Below are 22,067 nucleotides of genomic sequence, written 5' to 3'. Positions count from 1 at the left end.
TTCTTCTCCTTGTGCTAGACCTTTGTTATGCACTAGGGGAAGGAGGAGTAACAACCATCACCGACGGTAGCAAATGTCAGACAGGAATCAGTGAGGGAGAGTCTCCACCATATATGACAGGACGAAGAATCCCGACTGTTGTCGTGGGGATCGCTTCTCCTGCGTTCCTGTGTGCTAAACATTTTGGTGTAATGCACTCGGGGACGAAAGGAGGAGCGATCATCACCAACGGTCGAATGTATACACCACGTGAGCTGAGAGTTTTCAAGAAAAGACTCGGCAGACCGATAGTCAACCCGTGATGAATAATAATGATCTAATTTAGTTTTTGAAATACATATATTTAATTGTACAACTTTAATCTTTGAATTATGAACATAGGAAATGTCGTCATCGGACGACGAAAGTCTCCCGGGGGAGTGCGACTGGTGCAACGACGACCGGGGTCTGTGACATGCCTCACTTGGATGAAGATCGGCACTTCAGCATTAAGCTCCAGGAGACCTTCGACGTTGAAAAGATGCGCAACAACGACAAGTGTTTTTTTCGTAATTAAGCAGGACTTCAACTATTTCAACGTGTAATTTTCATCTTTCACAATTTGACTAGCTTATCCATGCCATGCAAGATGCTATGTCTTGGAGAGGATGAGTTTTGAAGACCATGAAAGTTTTGAAACAAAGAAAATTCACCTAAGGACCCATCATGGTGTGGATTTTGAAGTAAATCTGTACAATTCTCAGAGCGTAACCCATTTTGGTTGCATAAATTGGGAAGCACTTTGCAAGATGTATGGTTTTTATGAGGATATGCTTGTCACCATGGATCTTGGTGATCCTGACATCGAGCAAGACAATATGGACATTTGAGTCCTTGTTGATATGCTTCCAATTCTACCGCTATGTGAGTTTCTCAAACATAGTTATTAACTAACTTATATTGTTTATTTCAAAATAGTTGACAACTTATTTCCATTCTTCAAACAATGTGCAGAAGATGGTAGACAGAACCTACTACACCGATGGCTCCGAATTAACTTATTAGGAGAAAAATCATCTGAGCGCATTTTGTACCGGACTTGAGAATTACAATATCTATTATCAAACTCCTCCACATTATGTTCAATACGTGCCACTAGTGCACGTGTTGAACCACGGTAACATCCATGGAGATGCCATGGTAAGATTTTTTACTATTACGACATCTGTGCATCTTTTGCGTACTTCTAAAACTGAACTACATTGCTAACTACAAAGTTATTAGTATGTTTTTCAGTAGAAAATCCCAAGGATTGTGTGCCTCATCTGATGTATCAGAATGGTCGCCTTGATGTTTTGAACATACAACCAGGTCATCCTATGAATCTCACATGTCCATATCGGAAATCTAAAACCGGTGAACACATGGTAATCAAAGAATGGAAAAAATGTATGGATAGTCGTAAGGAGGTTCTTGGAAGCAACATTGTGCGAAAGGCAATAATTGGAGACAGGATAATCTCCATTCTCCATAACGGAGAGTCAAGGGCTATCTTTTTTATGCTATTTTACCTAAGAGAATATAGTAGGTCCTAAGAGAATGTGGTAGGTCCTATGAGGTACAAAGTTTATTATGTGGTACAATTTGTTAGAGTTGATGATGAGGAGTAGTTGTGATTATGACTAGTGACCAACTTGCTATGTGATGTCTCATTGATGAAAACGATGATCATGACGAGGTGTTATATGACAACGATGTATTATGATGATAAGTTGTTAATGATATGATGATGATGATATTTATTATATCATTGGGTGAAAGAATCGTGGATTAGTTTCAAGTGGATGGACATCCACTTTCAAGTGGATGTCCATCCACTTGAAACTAGTCCACGATTCTTTCACCCAGTGATGTAATAACTCATTATGATGTAAAAACAATCTCTAAATTGCTGCTGTATGAAAACTTGTATAAAGGTGTATGAATACAACATGAAATAAAAAAAATACAGAATAATAGTAGTAGCGCGGGCTAGGAGAAGCGTTACTAGTAATTACCAGTACCACTCTTTGGGGAAAGTGCTACTACTAAGTCGATATAGCAGTAGCGTGGGTTAACCCACGCTACTGCTAACCTTTAACTGTAGCGCCGTACCAGTAGTGCTCCTGCCCGTGCTACTGATAGGACTATAACACGCGCTACTGCTAGGCTTTTCCCTAGTAGCGGTTGTTAACACTGAAATGCATGATTGCACTTGTTTGGAGTGGCAGCACACTGGGAAACCATGTGATCATGCCATAGTTTTCTTGGCCTCCCGACCGAAGATAAACATGCACCCATTTGCATGAATATTACTCAGTAGCAAGATTCAAGGCTGCATATGCAACTCCAATTCCAGCACTTATAGATCAGTCTCAGTGGCCTGAAGTGGAAATTGAATTTTCCATGTGTCCTTCCCTAACAAAAAGAAAGGTTGGCAGGCCTAAAGAGAGTAGATTCAAGGCATGGTTTGAGAAAGGTGGGAGTAGTAAAAAGGGCAAGGGAAAGAAGGATGCAAAGCCAAAAAGGTCCCAAAAAGGTAACAAAAATAGATGCAAGTTGTGCCAGGAACTTGGGCACCGAGTTGGATCTCCCAAATGTTGTTACACTCCTGAAAGGCCAAAGTATGTGGGCATATGTTTGCATTGTTTACTATTTTGTTGCATTTTTCAATTACTAACCAGTTGCCATGCTTTATCTTTTTAGGAGGAAGCGTGCAGGTGAGCCCCTTGTTATTGAAGAGTGTTGGCCAAAGAAAAAGGCAAGAGGCAATGGCTCTAGAAGAAACAGAAGTTTTGGTGAAACAATACACATTCAACCAGACTTGGATGGTGTGGTAGAAAATGAGCAAGACTTGGATGTGCTGCCGCAAGATGAGCAAGATTTTGATGTTCTGGTGCCAACTGAAGGATATGGGTACCTCTGAAGATATTCCAGCTGATGTTGTGCAAGCTGAGCCTATGTTGGAAGTTGAGTTGCCAACTGAAGATATTCCAGCTGATGTGGTGCCAACTGAGCCTATATTGAAAGTTGTGTTGCCAATTGGTGATATTGGGTCCGATGATACTGCAACTATTGTGGTGCAAAATGAAGCTTGTGTTCCAGGCAGTCCAGTGAAGAAAATCAAGAGCTTGAGTGAACTGGGTGTTGTACAAACAAAAACAAGCATTGGTAAAAAGAAGAAGAAATCGAGTGGTAGGAAGAGGCAGAAGTGAAAATTTGTTGAAACTCGTGTATTGCTACTATGCTGTAGTAATAAAACCTTTCCTGAATTTCTGCAATGGTATTTTTACTTGATATGATGTGTATTTGTGTAATACTATTCAAGTTTGAGACAAAATTCAAATTTGAGACAAAATTCAAATTTGAGCCAAAATTCAAATTTGAGCCAAAATTCAAATTTGAAGTTATTTGGTCTGTGGCATTGGTGTTACAATGATTTCTGGACTATTATGCATGTTAGTTGATTAATTGGACAACTTTTATTATGTGAAACTCTGGACATGAATAATGTGCTCCACATGACCTCCAAAACCCCTCCAAAGCTAGGGAAAACAGACCCATTTGTAAGCAAGTTTTTTTTCGACCTTCTCTAAATGAGCCCAAAAAGGAAACTTGACATCTAGTGTGTGTATATAAGAGTCCTTCCTGATATTGGATCGTTTTGATCAAGTATGACATGTTTCACACTAAACCCTAGCTCACTTCTCTTCAAAACCCTACAACCTTGTTCTTGATAGCCATCTTTTGTGAAGGTTTTTTCATGAAAATATCCGTAGTACAAGTTTCTTATTTTTCCTAGATACTTAGTCACATAGAACGATGATCGGCACAAGTTTTATATTTTTTTTCGGATTTTTTGAATTAGTTATGCTCAACCCTAACCATTGAAAACCTCTCAAAACCCCATCAAAACCCCGCACTCCTCTGGGCCATTGGATCACTGTGAATGGACGGTCTGGATCAGGCACTAGGGCTACGTCAGCGATCTCCGGGCTGCACTCTGATTGGATGATTCGAAGATACTGAATATTTTAACGTGCATCATTCTGGACCATTGGATGGATGTGAACATAAGCAACGATCTGGATTAGGAGCCACGTCACAGATCCGCGTGCTGCGCTTTCATTGGCTGGTCGTTTTAGCCCATTTTTTACGTTGTAAGACTGAGCAGGTCTGCCATGTGTTGTTGGGCTTAATTAAAGCGGCCCACCCGTTGGACCGATGGACACGACGCTGCATTCGGCCTGAAAAGCATGCACGAGCGCAGCCCTACTGCGGCCGCCTCGCAGCGTTCGACGTTGCATGCACGGCATCGATGGCGAGCACGCCCGCCGACACCCTCATCGCATTATGGCTATTTACCCATTCTAGATGGGTCTAGATGCCCGACCATCGCTAGCCGCTGCATGCATGGCATCGAGCTCATCTCTCGACGCGTTTTTAATTGCTAGAGTGCTACGTGGGTCGTTGGCATTACTACCATAATGCATGCGCGTGTACACACGGGTTGGCTCGGGTGACTCGATGCCACATTGCTCGTTTCCCATGCCATTACGAGGGAGGGGAAAACAAAACGTTAAAACGGTGCACCTCGGCTATTTAAGCACACCCAAGCCCACATCTTCCTCTACATCTTCCTCTCACTCTCCTTCATCTCCTATCTTCCCCACAAGCCGTCCCAAGATCCACTCGAAGCTAGCAAGCAAGATGTAGTTCATCGGGGCTACCTACCGTGTGCTGCCCACCTTCCCCGAGAGGCTCTACCCTGCCGGAGTCCGGGTGGAGAACACCCTACGGGTGTGGGCGACCTTGAGGTGGAGGGGGGCAAGGGGGCTGACTGAGTTCTTCCTCTCCGCCGGCTACCGCCACCTCCCGAGGGGCTCTCCGGCCATGTTCCGTGTTGAAGAGGTCAGTAGCAATGGCCATCCTATCGGGCTCATCGTGAGGTTCACCAACCCCTTCGACGCCTACTACCTCCTCAGCCGTGTTTTTTTGGTGTGGATGCGAGTTCATCGCATTCACCATGTACAACATCTTCACCGACTTCGACAGCGCCTTCCCTGCCGATGAGCGCATGCACACCCTCCCGTACCCCACCGACGACGACGAGTGAAGGAGTTGGCCATGGAGGAGTTGGCCTTGGAGCAAGCAAGCCGGTGGTGTTTTTTATTACTGTCGTGTTGGGTTGAACTATATATGAACTATCTATGTTGTAATGGTACTATATATGTCGTGCTACCCTTATCTATGCAATGCTACTACTTATGCTACTATGTTCTATCTGTTTTTTTTTTCTATCTAGTTGATATTGGTTAGTTGATATATATCATGCTTGATGTTCTATAGGTACCCATGTTATATCTAGTTGATCGGGTCCCTATTTGATCTATGTCTTACTAATAAAAGCTAGATTCCTATCTAGTTGATCGGGTCCCTATTTGATCTATGTCTTACTAATAAAAGCTAGATTCCACTACGGACATGCAAGTGTATGGGTACCCATTTTTTTTTCATATCTTGGTGTGCATGCATGTATCTAGACCCTGGCTAGTAGGTGTACGGTGCAAATTTTTGTGCAACCATGGACATGCGACTAATTTAGTTCATGCAAATAGGGTCACCCTAGCTAGTAGGTGTACGGTGCAATTTTTTTTGCAACCATGGACATGCAACTAATTTAGTTCATGCAATAAATTATTGGATTAACTCAAATGCACAAAAGAAATATTTCTGTGCTCCTAAAAATATTTATTTGAATTTTACCTCTGGCCAATATTTTGTGCAACCGTGGACAAGCAACAAATATGTACAGAAGTATATGTTTGTTAAAGGTTTATTTGCCGAAGCAACATTTTATTTTGAGTTTTTAGTCGAACATGTTTTTCTAAACATCGGTGCCTCTATGCTATAAAACTGGGCTGGTGCCCCTACGCGGGTGGGCTTGTCTCTATTTGGGCCTCGTTATTTTTTCACGGCCCAACATTTATTCGGCAGCAATATTTTGTTTACTAGAAACTGAATTTGGGGGGTGTGCCCTCTGTTAACTGAAGAACAAGAACAAAGCATGAACACTGAATATTTCTGCTTCGATTCAGTTACATGAACTTGGCATGGCGCACAGATCGGATCCTCTGCCCTGACAGAACTAAATGCCCCCTCTAATGACGGATGAACAACAAGTAAAACAAAAACAGAGCAATGACACAACAATAGAACGCCCCTGCCATGATATTTGCTTGCTTCTGCAAATCAATCATCTCCATTTGATTTTTCTTGATCTTCTTTAGTTCCTCGGTTAGTTCAGACTCCAAGTGCAGTTTAGCATTGCGCGCATACCTAGCCATCGGCACGACTCTGCCCGCCCCTCTGTCCGAGCTCGACCCCAAATTCTCCATCTGCGGCACCCCACCCCCCAAATTGAGCTCCCAGGTTGCGGCCCCGCTGGAATCAATGTAGCCCTCGAACTGAATCCTCTCAACATAATCATCCATCCACTCGAAATGTGTGCATTTCTTCAGGATCTGAAAGCAACAACATAACCCAAAATTCCAAATTCAAGGGGAAAAAACAAAATATGGAGAAATCAGAGTAAACGGCGGTGAAAGAACGGGCTAAGAACTAAGATCTAACCTTGCCATCCCTTCCTGCCATTGTTTCGCTCAAGCATTTCACAAATTCCCGTACAAGATTTCCATTCTCATCAGTCCTACCGAACCACCGTTTCAGAGGCTCTGGGCGTGGGCAGTCAGGGCACCTTGTGAGCGGCACTGGACCATACTGACGCCATTTTGAGTGTGTGGTGGAGGAGGTGGACATCTGCACTGGCTAGCCGGAGAAGAGGAAGAATGGGGAAAGGGGAAGCAATGGGCGGCGGCGGGCGGACGGGCACGGGCGGTCGTCTCTTCTAGTTGCGAAGAGGTGGGTCCCGCGCTTACTGGACAAGTGGTGGGTCCCGCGCTTACGTGGATAATTTGTGGGTCCCACGCTTACTGGACAAGTGGTGGGTCCCACGCTTATGTGGATAAGTTATGGGTCCAGCCCATAACAGCTAATGAGCGCATCCGTTCAGCTTAAGGGCCATGTCATGTCTGGGATATTTTCTTGCTCAAAAGTGTCGCCCCAAAGCCATTTTCGTCAACAACATCGCACTCCGTCCAATTCCCACGAAAGATGTCGCACAGGAGCTATTGACCCTCTAGTAATTCCTTTTGGGGCTGCGTTCCCTTTCTTGCCGCTTGTGGCATTTGCAGTTGATGATGATAAAACCTGGATTTGGGCTGTTTAGACAACGCTTGATGATGTAGGCTACTCCATCTTTTGGTTTCATTAATGAAATCGGAGGGAAACCCCCTCTTTTAATAAAAAAAACTTTATAAAGTTTGACCATATTTATATAAAAATATAAACATCTACAATATTAAAGCTATACAATATAATAATTAAATTCATGATGCATCTAAAGATATTGATTTCGTATTGTGATTGCAAATTTTTATATATAAAGTTGGTCAAACTTTATGATTTTTAACTTCAAACAAATTTTATATGCAGTGTAAAAAGGACCGGAGGAGTAGTTGCTTGGACTATACACGCAAGTCCCACCACTTTTCACTATGTTTTTCTATTTTCTTTCCCAAACGTGAGACACTTATTTTACCTACTATATATATATATCCCTTTTTACGGAGTTTTCTGTAATAAACTGAAAAATAATCTCTTTATATAAGATAAAAATGAGGCCAAACCCACTAAAACGATGACACTATGGGGCCATGCCCATTCTGGACATAACATTGCCACACCCGCTCTCGCCGGCACGACGGACATCACAAAAGCACGCCAAACACACGTGCACAAATGAATGAGGATTTGGGCGCAAGCAAGTGCGGAGGCACCCATGTCCCTAGTGCCCGCTTTTTATTTTGGCTTCCGACTTTCAAAGTTTTATATCCTTTAGATGAAAACTTCAAATTAAACTATCTTTTCATATTCGTGTTTTTTGTGACCAATGCTTTCAAATAAGATCCATTTCGAATATATCTTGATGACTTTTTAATAAATATGTTAAGTTTCAATGTCAAAACTTATTACGAGCGACGGGTAAAAATCAATTATTTTGTATTTACGATCGACAGAAAACATTGCTTAAAATTATATCTCTGAAACTGGTTGAAACTTGGCAGTCTCAGATGCAAAAACCGTAAGTTTCAATATTAAAACTTAAAACTTATTATGCCCTCGTGCGGGATTGAACTACTATACGAATCGTGAGGCAAAACGAGTGGGCAGCCGGGACTTGGCATATGCATGCCCCTGCACGCCCCCTGCACTCGGGTGCCCATGCGAATTTCTGGTGCACAAACCAACAGTAACCCACACTATTTCTTTAGGAAGACTTGGAGTTTCGTAATTTTCCTTGTCGCATCCATTGCTCATGGACAACTCGGCAAGGAGGAATAAGCATGTAGATTTTCTAAAACCAATGCGAATGATTTAGAATAAAAGGCTGTTAATTTTCTTGCCGTCAGATTTGCACTTATATTCAAGTTGCTTTTTTAATGGATTTCCATTTATTCGAGTTGTTCTTATTTTTTGAGAAAACATGAGGAACTAGCACGCAGATTTGCTAAAATTCAGTTGGCTGTTTTGCATTTAGATTTGAGTTGTTTTGTGTTTTGAGAAAAATAATTGGAAAAGAGTGCAAACCTATTGGAATTTGAATCTGCAATCTACCACTTCGTGTGAGCATGCTCACCGATTGGGAAAAACTTATTGGACTTTGACGCCGCCAACTGTCACTTTGGTCAGTAAGCTACACTATTATTTACTCCCGTTTCAACATGTTTCAAGTACTCCATCTGGTCTATTACTTGTCGCTGAAATGGATGTATCTAGACATATTTCAATGCTAGATACATCCATTTGAGCAACAAGTAAATATGGACCGGAGGGAGTATTACTTTTATCCTAAGTCAAGTTTTTTTAACTTTGACTAAGGTTATATAAAAAAACATTAATATCTACAACACCAAATTAGTTTCATTGGATTGTTCACAAAATATATTTGCATACATCTATTTGATATTCTAAATATTAGCATATTTTCCTATATACTTGATTAAACTTTAAAAAGCTTGACTTAGGACAAACCGAGAAAATCAAGTACCCCCTCCGTCCCAAAATAAGTGTCTCAACTCTGTACTAGCTTTAGTACAAAATTGTACTAAGGTTAAGAGACTTATTTTGGGATGGAGGGATTAATTTGGAACCGAGGAAGTACTAGTAATGTTTGTTTTCCCTACAAAAAAACTATGAATGTTTACGTTTATTTTGTTTCCAAATAGTATTAGTAATTTATCTTTGGCACCTATGTTTTTCATTCCTTTGTAGTTGTTTTTTTTCTATCAGGTATGGAAATAAATTGTGCATTTACAGTTTTGGGGTGCAAGTCTAATTTTTGTAAGCAGTTAAAATCTGGTGTGCATTTGTGCTTTTTCTTCAGTTACTTTTATTTCTGTGCATGATATTTAATCCTTTGTAATTAGACTTTCTTATGCAATTTGCACTATTTTGTGTTATCGTGCTTTTCGGTGTAATTGCACTACTTTGTGCAATTTGCAACTTTTTTATTGTACAGACACTTTGTTTGCTGGAATTGCACTTTTTAATTTTGTGTAATTCACTATTACCTTTGGTGCAGGAAAAAATAAACAAAATTCCTAATGGTTTACTTAAAATGAGCTAAATGACCTCTCATATTTTCGAGCACCTGAGAGGACAGAGACAAAGATACTACCGTTTGCAATACTGTTGGTTTGCTATGTTTGGTAGCAAAGTATTGCAAAAACTGTAGTATTGCAAAACTACAGTATTTTACCATGTAGGTACAAGATACCACAGTTTTGACAAAACAAAGTATTTTGAAGTATTGAGAATACTGTGACATGTTTGGTTAGTGCATGTATGCATCAACGTAAGCTAGCTATAGTCGTTCGACTAAACGCATGGGTTCCAGCGAGCGCGTCAGCGTGAAGCGCATGGGGGCACGTCGTGGTCACGAGCAGTGCGTACGGGATGAGCAGCAGCTAGCAAGGTCGCGGCATGGCAGCGGCTGCACGGCCAGTGGCAAAACAGCATGCATACGACACATCTTTGACCAGCAGTAGCACACAACTAGGAGTGCGCAGGGCACATTAGAGCTCGGACAATAGTGCGTTGGGGGTTCGCGGAGCAGCCACCAGTACCGCGACCATGGCGTGAGTTGGCCAGCGGGGCAACCAGCTGCTTGGGGGCATGGGGCGTAGGAGCAGAGAGGGAGGAGCGCAAGCGGCAGTACGACGGACACCATATTTTCTGTCCATCGTCGTCTCTCAGTTTATTCATGTCTGCCCATGGAGAAGATCTGAACAACAGGCAGGGGCGACACCTTGGGAGCGAGGAGAGTAAATAGCATAAAACTATACTTTACAGGCTAGGTTCTAAAAAACTACCGGTTTTTGATTTTTCGCTGATAAGTACCAACTCGGGGGTCGCCTATTTCAAAAAACCCCAAATGCCTGTTGCTTAAAAATTAAACCTGTTTATGACAGGTCAGGCCCGCACCTAAACATTCCATCTATTTGACCGTGTGTTGACCGTTAACTGACATGTGAGGCCCACATGTCAGTTTTGTGTTCCTCTTCTCTTTCTTCTTCCTCCCTCCCCTCCCCAGCCTCCCCATGGTCGTGGGAGGTGCTCGCCGGAGCTCATGGTGGTGGAGTTGGCGACGAGGAGGCATTCCAGAGGCCGGCCTCGTCCTTGGCGGCGGGAGGTGCGCACTCCAACAATGCGCAGGCCGTCCGCATTGGCCGCATGCGACGCAGGGAAGGCAGGGCAGCGGTTGGCATAGGCGAGGCAGGGTGTGGCCGCCGGCGCAGGCGAGGCAGGGCGTGGCCGCCATCGCAGGCGTGGCAGGGCATGGCGGCGGCCACAGCCCATAGGTGAGGGGCGGCGTGGCGGCGGACACAAGCAAGGGGCGGCGTGGCGGCGGCCACAGGCGAGGGGCGGCGTGGTGGTCGGCGCAGGCGAGGCAGGGCGTGGCGGCGGCCATAGGCGAGGGGCGGCGTGGCGGCGGCCATAGGTGAGGGGCTATGTGGCGGCATGCACGAGCGAGGGGCGGCGTGGATCCGGCCACTGCGGGCGCGGCTCGCCGGCCGCAGGCGATGCACGGCGTCGGCCCGGAGGAGGTAGCATCGCGGTTCCAGGCAGAGCGCTCGAGATCGAGCTCCTGCCATGGCGGGTGCGCCTCCTCTGGATCTGGGACCTGATTTCTATTTTTTTGGAAACTTCTAGGGACCCGATTGCTTTTTCTGAAAACTTCCAGGGACCCGATTGCTTTTTCAGACACTGACATGTGGGCCCTAAATGCCAGTTAACGGTCAAACACACGGTCAAATAGACGAAATGTTTAGGTGCGGGCCCAACCTATCATAAACAGGTTTAATTTTTAAGCAATGGACATTTGGGGTTTTTTGAAACAGCTGACCCCGGAGTTGGTAGTTATCAATGAAAAATTAAAAACCGGTAGTTTTTTGGAACCCTAGCCTGTAAAGTAGTAGTTTTGTGCTATTTACTTGGCGAGGAAGGCGATACAAACGTCGTTTTTTCCGCTCGCTTTGTTGAAAAAAGAAAGAGGTTCGGGGTTCTATTTTATATGCAGAGAAAATACCACATTTTTGGCAATACTGCAGTATTAAAACTGCAGTTTTTTATGACAACCAAACAGCTCATTGTGAATAAATAACTATGATAATATGAAAAACTGTAGTATTCTTGAAATACTTAGAAAATACTTCCTCCGTAAATAAATATAAAAGCATTTAGATAACTACTTTATTGATCTAAACGCTTTTATATTAGTTTACAATAGTTTATAAAGGGAGTACTTTACTATCAAATGGGGAAAATACTTAGACAAAGATGCATACCGTAAATAGTAATTTGTACTCCCTCCGTCCCATAATATAAAAGCATTTTTTACATTAGTGTGTAAAAAACGCTCTTATATTATGGGACAGAGGGAGTATTTAAGAAGATCAAGAAGTACATACAATGGGACAAAACCCTCAACATCCAAACACTAGCAATACATACAATGAGACGTAAAGAAGGCAAGAATTACTGATACTGTGATACATCGCATATAAAACACCGAGCTTGCATGTAAGAAAATGTACGTCGTGTCCACGGAGTGACCTGGCGCCACACTCAGATGAACGGCGCCCTATCGTGGACAGGGCGAGAGCACCGCCGCGTGGGCACGCCTACGCTGACGGGGGCGGTGCCGCGAACGGCATAGGCACGTTCACATTCTGGACGAATGGCAACGGCGGCAGCGTCACCTTGGGCACGACAATGGCAGGCATCGGCGCCATCGTCACCTGCGGCACGGTGGGGAGGGTGACCTTGGGCATGGGCGGCAGGACCCCCTTGGGCACGACGATGGAGGGCATGGGCGGCAGCGTCACCTGCGGCACGGTGGGCAGGGTGACCGACGGCATTGGTGGCATCAGGGTGACCGTGTCCGTGGGCACGGCAGGCAAGGTCGGCACGGCCGGCAGGCCAGGGAGGGCGCTAGCAGCCGGAGCGGCAGCCGCCGGCGTAGTGTCGGCCAGGTTGCGGGAGGCGTGGCACGTGCTGCCGGCGAGGAGGAGCGCGCAAGCCATGAACACGGCCAACATGCTCGCGTTGGAAGCCATGTAGCTAGAACTAGAGAAGGTACTGTTGAGAAATGGTTTTTCTATCTCGTGTGTAGCAGGTGACTGCAAGATGTTGCTTCTGTGCTGCTGCGATGTATGAACATGGGTCAATGGCTGGACATTTATACAGTTCAAAGTGATCGTGTGATTAGGTCGGTTGTTGGCCAGATTCAGGATGTCTGTGCGTGCGTCGTCAATCCAAAAAGGGAAGTGCTTTGCATGGTCGAGCTACGTTGGCGGTAGCTACAATTTTCTGGGTTTAGGTAAAGTGCTGGCCGACGCTGCAGCTTCGATTTGCTCAACCGTCTTTGATAATTGGTCTACCATGATTTCTCAACTGCCTCGGCCACACGTTCATGCGCGAAGGTGAACTGACGGTATTGTATATCTTCAAAACACAGTGCCATTCCTGCGATTGACTTCTGGTAGAATCTATAGGAGGAAACCAAATGACAACATTGCCAAATATGTCGATTTCATCGCCAATGGTAAACACATGAAAAACACAAAATTTTCCACCTCAAGCCGTCAAGCGGGATGACGATACTATTGTTGGTGAAGACCAACTGAAGACCTATATTACAAATTTTTATATGTTTCTTTTTAGTTCACCTGTCTCCGATAATGTCAAGCTTGATGAGGATGCCAAAGGTGACATCCCGCAGCAATTGAGAGAGGAGATGCCATCCTAAGTGCCCCTCATACTGACAAAGAAGTGTGGGATGCTACCCAGGGCCAGATGGGTTCCTGGCGGAGTTCGATCAACGGTTCTGGCTAGTCATACCTATGTTTGCTTTTATTATATAATGAGAATTTAGTTTTGTATTAGTTAAGTTTTGGTATTATTACTCTTTTTCCTAAGAAGGAAAACTATTAAGATTCAACAGTTTCATCCAATTTATCTTCTAAATGTAAGTTTTGAAACATTCATCAAAGTGACAACTAATTGTGCTACAATGATCGCACAGAAAGTGATAAGACTGCCGGAGACAAGGTTCATGCCAGGGTGACACACCTGAAGGGGTTGTTCTCTTACTTGCAACGATTCATGAGTTACACTCGACGAAACTTGATGGAGTTATGTTCAAAGTGGATTTTAAAAAAAGCCTACTACAAAGTTAAATGGTCATTCTTGCAACAATGTATCACATAAAAGGCTTCCTGACAAAATGGTGTCAATGGATTGACACGTTTTTCAAAGTGGCCAGCGTAGGTGTCTCTGGTCGCAAGTCACTGGTTGACTGTATCTTACATGCTTGGAGCCTTGGACTATACAGGCAAGCCCAATGTTTTCACTCAGTTTTTCTATTTTTATTTTTCCAAATGCGAGGGGATTTTTTTTACCCATTTGATTGATTAAAAATGATTTTTTCCAGCTTATTAAGGAAAACCGGGTAAAAACTATACAAATGAGGCAAAACCCACTACAACAATGACACCAAGGCCACACCCATTCTCAACACAACATTGTTAGACCCACTCTCGCCCGCGGCGTGACAAACATCACAAAAGCATGCCGACCACACGTGCACAAACAAACAATGAGCCACCATTTCTTTACGAAGGCTTGGGGTTTTGAATTTTTCTCCGTCGCATCCATTGTCGATGGACAACTTGGGCAGGAGGAATAAGCAAGCAGGTTTGCTGAAACACACGCGAATGATTTTTGATAAATAAGTATTTAATTTCCTGCTGTCAGAATTGCACTTATATTCAAGTTATTTTCTGTTTTAATGGATTTGTACTTATATTTGAGTTGCTTTCATATTTTTGAGAAAAACTCAGGAGGAATAAGCAAGCGGGTTTGCTAACACAAAGAGATACTGTATTTCTTAACTTTCATAAAGCGCAGCTAATTTTTCAACATTTGTATATACATATATTCAATATTTTTTTAATTTTCTACCCCCCCCCCCCCCCCCCCCACCCCACAAAAAAAAACATGAGGAAGTGGCAAGCGGATTTGCTAAAATCCAGGTGGCTGTTTTGCACTTAGATTTGAGCTGTTTCTCGTTTTGAGAAAAATAGTTGGAAAAACGTGCAAACATATCGGCCTTGAATCTGCAATCTGCCAGTTCGTGTGAGCATGCTTTGACTCTATAAGAAAAAACAAGATATTGGCCTTTGAAAACGCGAACTACCACTTTGGTGAGTAAGTCTTCACCATCAAGCTACACTGTTATTTGTGTGCTAGTACTTCCGTTCCAACTTGTTTGAAGCATTAATTTTATCCTAAGCCGATTTTTTTCTACCTTGACTAAGTTTATCTAAGAAATGTATTAACATCTAAAACATCAAATTAGTTTCATTAGGTTGTTCGACAAAATAGTTTTGTACTGTGTCTATTTGATGTCCTATTGGCATATTTTTCTCTATACTTGATTGAACTATAAAAAGTTTGATTTAGGACAAACCAAGAACATCAAGTAATTTGGTAGAGTAAGTACTGCTAAAGAATGTTAGTTACCCTACAAAAGAAAGTAAAGAATGTTTGTGTTTGTTTTTTCAAAAGAGTTTTAGTTATTCCTCTTGGGCACCTATTATTTTCTTTCTTTTGTAGTTAATTTTGTCTACTGGGTATGGAAATAAATTGTGCATTTAGGAGCACTTATAATTTTTGTGTGCAATAACTTGTTTTGTGCATTTGCACTTTTTTGCGCAGTTACACTTCTGTATGGTTCAACCGTATTTATTCTTTTGGGCAACTACACCTTTTGCATTGTACTTTTATTTTGTGCAATTGCATTTTTGTAATTACACTCTCTTATGCAATTTGCACTATTTTGTGTTATCATGCCTTTCGGTGTAATTGCACTACTTTGTGCAATTTGCAACTTTTTTTATTGTACATACACTTTTTTTTTCTGGAATTGCACCTTTTAATTTTGTGTAATTCACTATTACCTTTGGTGCAGGAAAAAATAAACAAAATTCCTAATGGTTTACTCAAAAAGAGCTAAATGACCTCTCTTTTATTTTGGAGCACCTGACAGGAAAGAGAAAATTGCACCATCGCCCGTTATTAGAGTTATAAAAGACAAAGATAACATACCTTAAATAGTGTGTATATAAGAAGATCAAGAAATACATACAATGGGACAAAACCCTCAACAGTCAAACACTACCAGTACATACACTATCGAGACGTAAAAAAAGGCAATAATTACTGGTACTGTGATACATCGCATATAAAACACCAAGCTTGCATGTAAGAAAATGTACGTCGTGTCCACGGAGTAACCTGACGCCACACTCAGATGAACGGCGCCCTATGCTGGACAGGGGGAGAGCACCGCCGCACGGCCGCGCCTACGCTGACGGGGGTGATGCCGCGAACCGCATAGGCACGTTCACATTGGGGACGAATGGCAACGGCGGCAGGGTCACCTTGGGCACCACAATCGCGGGCATCGGTGCCATCGTCACTGTGGGGAGGGTGACCTTGGGCATGGGCGGCAGGACCGCCTTGGGGACGACGATGGAGGGCATGGGCGGCAGCGTCACCTGTGGCACGGTGGGCAGGGTGACCGACGGCATTGGTGGCATCAGGGTGACCGTGTCCGTGGGCACGGCAGGCAAGGACGGCACGGCCGGCAGGCCAGGGACGGCGCTAGCAGCCGGAGCGGCAGCCGCCGGCGTCGTGTCGGCCAGGTTGCGGGCGGCGTGGCACGTGCTGCCGGCGAGGAGGAGCGCGCACGCCATGATCACGGCCAGCATGCTCCCGTTGGAAGCCATATAGCTTAGAACTAGCGAAGGTACTGTTGAGAGAAGGTGACTGCAAGATGTTGCGTCGGCTGTGCTGCGATGTATGAACATGGGTCAATGGCTGGAAATTTATACAGTTCAAAGTGATCGTGTGATTAGGTCGATTGTTGGCCAGATTCAGGATGCCTGTGCGTGCGTCGTCAATCTAAAAAGGGAAGTGCTTTGCATGGTCGAGGTGCGTAGGCGGTACCTACAATTTTCTGGGTTTAGGTATAGAGCTGACCGGCTTTGCAGCTTCGATTTGCTCAACCGTCTTTGATTATTCCTACCATCGTTTCTCAACTGCCATTGTTGGGATTGATAGGAGTATCTTCAAAAGACAGTGCCATTGTTGGGATTGACTTCTGATAGAATCTGCTAGTAGCATAGAGAATTTAATGGTACGGGAGTGTCTCTGACTGCAACTCACTGGTGATCGTGTTGTACACTTGTACTCCCTCCGGTACTCTTTACTCCTTATATAAGTTTTAATCAAAGTCGAACTTCATAAAGTTTGACCATATTTATATAAAAAATATAATCATCTACATGTACTAACGCTATACCTACAATATAACAAATAAATTCATGATGCATCTAATGATATTGGTTTCGTATTGTGATTGCAAATTTTTATATATAAAGTTGGTCAAACTTTACGAATTTTGACTTCAGACAAATTTTATATGCAGAGTAGGGTGTAGTTGCTTGGACTATACACACAAGCCCACCGCTTTTCACTATCTTTTTCTATTTTCTTTCCCAAACATGAGACAATTATTTTACCTGCTATATATACATGAATTTTTTTCAGTTTATTACGGAAAATTGCGTAAAAAGGGATAAATAAAGTGCATTATATCGACTAGAGGGGACGGGGGGGGGGGGGGGGGGTTGTGAATAGGCGATTTTTATGAATTATTCACTGAGGAATTTCAGTGTGAGGAAATTCCTAAGCGAAGAACTACTTGCAGTGAAATAAGTACTCAGATGCATACATGACATAACATAAACATGGACATCATGATGAAATGAAAACAAATAGAGAGTACAGGAAGCGTAAACACAGGATAAAACAGGATGAAGACAAACAGACTGAAGAAATTGAACTGAGGAAATTGAGAAAAGTCTTCAGTCAAAGTCTTCAAACAGATATGAACAAGCACACAACACAGTAATGAGGAAATGAAAGAGTTGAGAAATAGAACCAGTAGGCTTGGTGAAGCAATGATTTCGTAGACCAGTTCCAACTGCTGTGACAGTTGTACGTCTGGTTGGAGCGGCTAGGTATTTAAACCTGAGGACACACAGTCCTGGACACACAGTCCTCACCGTATTCTCCTTGAGCTAAGGTTACACAGACCTCGCCCAATCACTCGTGGTAAGTCTTCGGGTGACTTCCAAACCTTCACAAACTCGGTCACTCGGCGATCCACAATTTCCTCTTGGATGCTCTAGACCATGACGCCTAACCGTCTGGAAGATGCACAGTCTTCAAAGGTAAGAAGCGTCGGATCCACGCAGGATCAGTCTCTTCAGTGATGCTCAATCACTTTGGGTTTGTAAGTGTTTGGGTTTGGGTTTTCCTCACTAGATGATTTTCGCTCAAAGTCCTCGGAGGATGGGATGCTCTCAAATGCGAAGTGTTAGTTTCTCTCGGAGCAGCCAACCAGCTAGTGGTTGTAGGGGGCGGCTATTTATAGCCTAGAGGGCAGCCCGACATGATAAGACATAAATGCCCTTCAATAATATGACCGTTAGGTGAGTAGATATTTTGGGACAGCTGGCGCGTAACACAGCAACGGTCGGAAATTTGACTGTCAAATTCCCCAGGGCTATCATGTTCCTCACTTGTAGGCAATCCGCACTGGCGAATTCCTAACTCCTCAGTCAGAACAAACTCCTCAGAGACCAGAAGAATTTCGTCTCTGTCACTGAAGAAATTGACTGAACTGTATGAGATTTCCAATGGCTTCACTCGAAGGGATTGGTAGGTGTAGGATTTTGAGTTGAGCATCACATGGAAATTTTTCTTAATATTTCCTCGACCCCTTTAATAGTACGGTGTTTCCTATGACTCAAGAAAGAGAAAATGAAACTACGAAAACAAAAGTCTTCACGCTTCATGTTCCTCGAATGAATACTAATTAAGTCTTCAAGGTCACACCAATTTCTTCATTTTTAAAGTCTTCAGAAATCAAAAGTCTTCAGTCAAAGAACTTCATTTTAGGGGTCGACTTTCTCTGTAAATATCAAACTCCTCATAGACTTATAGACGTGTGTACACTCACAAACGCATCAGTCCCTTAACTTATAAGTCTTCAATACACCAAAATCACTAAGGGGCACTAGATGCACTTACAATCTCCCCCTTTTTGGTGATTGATGACAATATAGGTTAAGTTTTCAACGGGGATAAACATATGAAGTGTAAATACTGATATTGAGGAATTTGATTGCAAGATATAGAAGAACTCCTCCTGAAGATGTGCATAGTGAGTAATTTGCTTTTGAAACAATGCACACTTGAAGAGTAGAATCATGGAGATCTCCCCCTATATCTTGTAATTCATACACGCATTTAACATATGATATGAAGAATTTGAAATGCATGATGAAATATGGTGACTGATGTAATTCAGCATGCGTGCATAATTATTAATGAGGAATAAGCATGCAGAATAACACAACAACAGTATCAGACCACCATAGGGTTTAAGATTACAACTCGATCCAGCAAAGTCTTCAAAAAGAACGAGAGTTGTAACTTAGCAAAAAATAACGCCCATATATGTAGACCCGCTTTAAGACTAACTCAAATTTCTCCCCCTTTGTCATCTAATGACCAAAAGGGCCGAAAATGAGGACTAACGCCCCTGAAGAATATCATGTTGATGGAGGAGCGCCAGCGTTGTTGGGGTCAGTTGTTGTAGTAGGGCCTGCCGCAGTGTGGTCCAAGTCTTCATGCTCATCGGTTTCGCGCGATGGAGAATAGGAGCTGGCCACCAAGGATGGAACCTCGACGTTCTTGAATTTTTTTCACTGGTGGTGCAGACCAGTCAAAGTCCTGCTTGAGACCCATTTGCTTGAGACCTTCTTCACCATACATATGTGACAGAACAACCCAGGTGCGACCGAAGACTTCATGGAGGTAGTAATGATTTTTCTTCACTGCATTGTGTGTAGCAGTCATGTTGTGAAGAATGGAACCAAACTAATGCTTAACCCATTTGTGGTTTCGATCCACCTTCTGGTGAAGACTGAGGAGAAGCTCACGGCCAGTCATCACTCTTGGAGCTGTGGCTTGAGGATTTGGCTTTGAAGCATTAGCGGCAGAATCATGAGTAGCAGAGTCATCATTGGTGGAGTAAGATGCAGCTTTGCGAAACTGACCATCCAATGGACGAATGCCTTCATCAATAACTGCAGCTGCCTTGCCCTTTTCATCAGTTGAGGAAAATGTCCGCTTGAGGACTTCAATGGGGGGCAAGTAGCTGAGATGATTCTGAAAATCAGCCTTATAGTTGAGTGAAGACCTTGTTCTGAGGAATCTCATAATCCAAGGAGCATAAGGCTTCAACTCAAACGGAGAGAGTGCAACATTTGCCAGAGTCCGTATGAAGAAATCATGATAGTTGACAGGAATGCCATGCATGATATTGAACAGCAGATTCTTCATGATACCAATGACTTCCTCATCAGTCGAGTCGTGGCCTTTGATAGGACTCAAAGTCTCCATCAGAATGCGATAGACTATTCTTGGCACGTACAAAAATTACTTCACGAGGAATTTGGTCCTTGGGGCTTGACTGGGCTTCAGCGGCTTCATCAGTAGTTGCATGTAATGAGCAGTGATTTCAGGTTCATGGTACAAACAACGAGCGCCGTCAAGGGGAGGACTGATTGGCAGGGCATGAAGCAATTCAGTGGCCGGTGCTTTATAGTGAGTATTTTCGGTCATCCAGTCCAAAACCCAAGAGTTCACATCGTCAGCATCTCCTGTGATGTGCAGTGTTGCATAGAACTGAAGAATTAGCTCTTCATTCCAATCAACAATGTCAGTGCAAAAGTTGAGCAGTCCTGCATCATGAAGCACACTGAGGACTGGGGTGAAGTAAGGCAGGGATTCCATGTCCACATGAGAAATATGCTCGTGATCAACGACTTTGTCTTTGTTGAAAAGCAGTGAAGAATAGAAATTGGCTTGGCTGGAAGTCGAGAAACGCTTCCTTCTAAGACGAGCAGAGTCATAAGGATTATACTCTGTGAAGAACACATGCTCGCCGAAGAAGTCATCAGCCTTGAATTTCTGCTTCTTTGAGAAGGGATCCTTTGGCTTGGGTTGAGGAGTATCGGTCAATTGCATCATCAGGAATCACAATCCCAGGATCCACAGGCTGAGGAATTTCAGTTTCTTCAGTGGCAGCCTGGATTTTCAATTCTTCATTAACAATTTCATCAGCACTAGTGGCTGCAATCTCTTCATGGAAAGACGGGGTGGCACGAGGTTCTTCAGATCCCATTTGTACTTTAGTATTCACTTGGGACTGAGGAATTTGTTGCAGAGGCGTGAACAGAGGAGAATTGGGGTGCTGACTTTCCCAAAAGTCATCATTCATCACTGGAGTAGTGCTTCCAATGTCCACATCTTCTTCTTCACTCATTTCTTCAACGTCGGCCTCTTTAGCAGTGAACTAAGGCATGGGCAATGAGACGATTGGGGTTGAAGGGACTGCATCCGCTTCAATTTCTTCATCCAACTGCTCTAAAGAAGCAGCAGAAGGAATATCATCATCAGATCCACTTGGGATCTCATATTCTTCATCAAAAGAAATAAGGTCCTTTGATGGCATAGATGAGATAGGAGTAGCATCAGTTGGATTTTCAAAAGAGCTAGTCAATGGCTTCATCTTCTTCGGAGCTGAAGAATCTGATGAAGTTGATACTTTCCTTTTCTTCACAGCTGCACGCTCCGCAGCCTTGGTCTTATTCGCATCTGATGCAGAAGGAAGAATTGGACTTGGTGTAGGCACAGGAGGAGCAGAGGAAATTGGTTCAGTTTCTTCAAGCACAACTGATGCAGTTGCCCTGGCATTTTCAGTTTCTTCCGGCACAACCGTTGAAGCTTCAGCTGTCCTGATAGTTTCTTCAGGCGCAACACTAGTGGTTGCCCTTGCAATTTCTTCAGCGGCTGGAATGCAGTCATCAGCCCTGGTACTCTGAGTTTCATCAGCAGCATGATTTTCATCAGCGGTGTTGGCATGTTCTTCAGTAGGCTGAGCAGATGCCTCAGCCTGAGGAATTTCTTGTTGCGTTGGGGCTGCAACATTCTTAGTGAGTCCTTCAGCTAATTTCACAAAACAGACCTTGGCTCCCAGCCAAACAGCGCGGTATGCGTCAAATTTATCACTGAGTTTCTTGATCTCAGATTGAATAGTGACCAGTTCTTCAGTTGTAACAGAGACAACGTTCTTCTTCAGGAAGCGCTCCTTCCTGTACTGCGCTTTCTTCAATTGCCTGGCCTTTTCAAATTTCCACTTTCTTTGCCTATGAAGGCGGTCAACA

At 43.5% G+C, this 22,067-nt stretch overlaps 2 protein-coding genes across 2 annotated transcripts; both read right to left on the bottom strand.

Moving 5' to 3' along the window:
• Positions 1-11,873: 11,873 nt before the first annotated feature.
• On the bottom strand, positions 11,874-12,844 carry LOC109781381 (uncharacterized). The gene has a single exon (XM_020339986.3). It carries the CDS (start codon positions 12,756-12,758, stop codon positions 12,324-12,326), a length of 435 nt encoding a protein of 144 aa, XP_020195575.1. The 5' UTR covers positions 12,759-12,844; the 3' UTR covers positions 11,874-12,323.
• A 2,963-nt stretch (positions 12,845-15,807) lies between these two features.
• Positions 15,808-16,552, bottom strand: LOC109781382 (uncharacterized). The gene has a single exon (XM_020339987.3). It carries the CDS (start codon positions 16,491-16,493, stop codon positions 16,068-16,070), a length of 426 nt encoding a protein of 141 aa, XP_020195576.1. The 5' UTR covers positions 16,494-16,552; the 3' UTR covers positions 15,808-16,067.
• Positions 16,553-22,067: the final 5,515 nt, after the last annotated feature.

The sequence above is a fragment of the Aegilops tauschii genome, chromosome 5, assembly GCF_002575655.3.
Source record: "Aegilops tauschii subsp. strangulata cultivar AL8/78 chromosome 5, Aet v6.0, whole genome shotgun sequence".
Taxonomy (NCBI): Eukaryota; Viridiplantae; Streptophyta; class Magnoliopsida; order Poales; family Poaceae; genus Aegilops; species Aegilops tauschii.
This window is presented reverse-complemented; position numbering and strand designations above follow the sequence as displayed.

Coding starts and splice junctions, on each gene's coding strand:
- LOC109781381 (XM_020339986.3), bottom strand. CDS start 12,758: ATGGCTTCCAACGCGAGCATGTTGGCCGTGTTCATGGCTTGCGCGCTC.
- LOC109781382 (XM_020339987.3), bottom strand. CDS start 16,493: ATGGCTTCCAACGGGAGCATGCTGGCCGTGATCATGGCGTGCGCGCTC.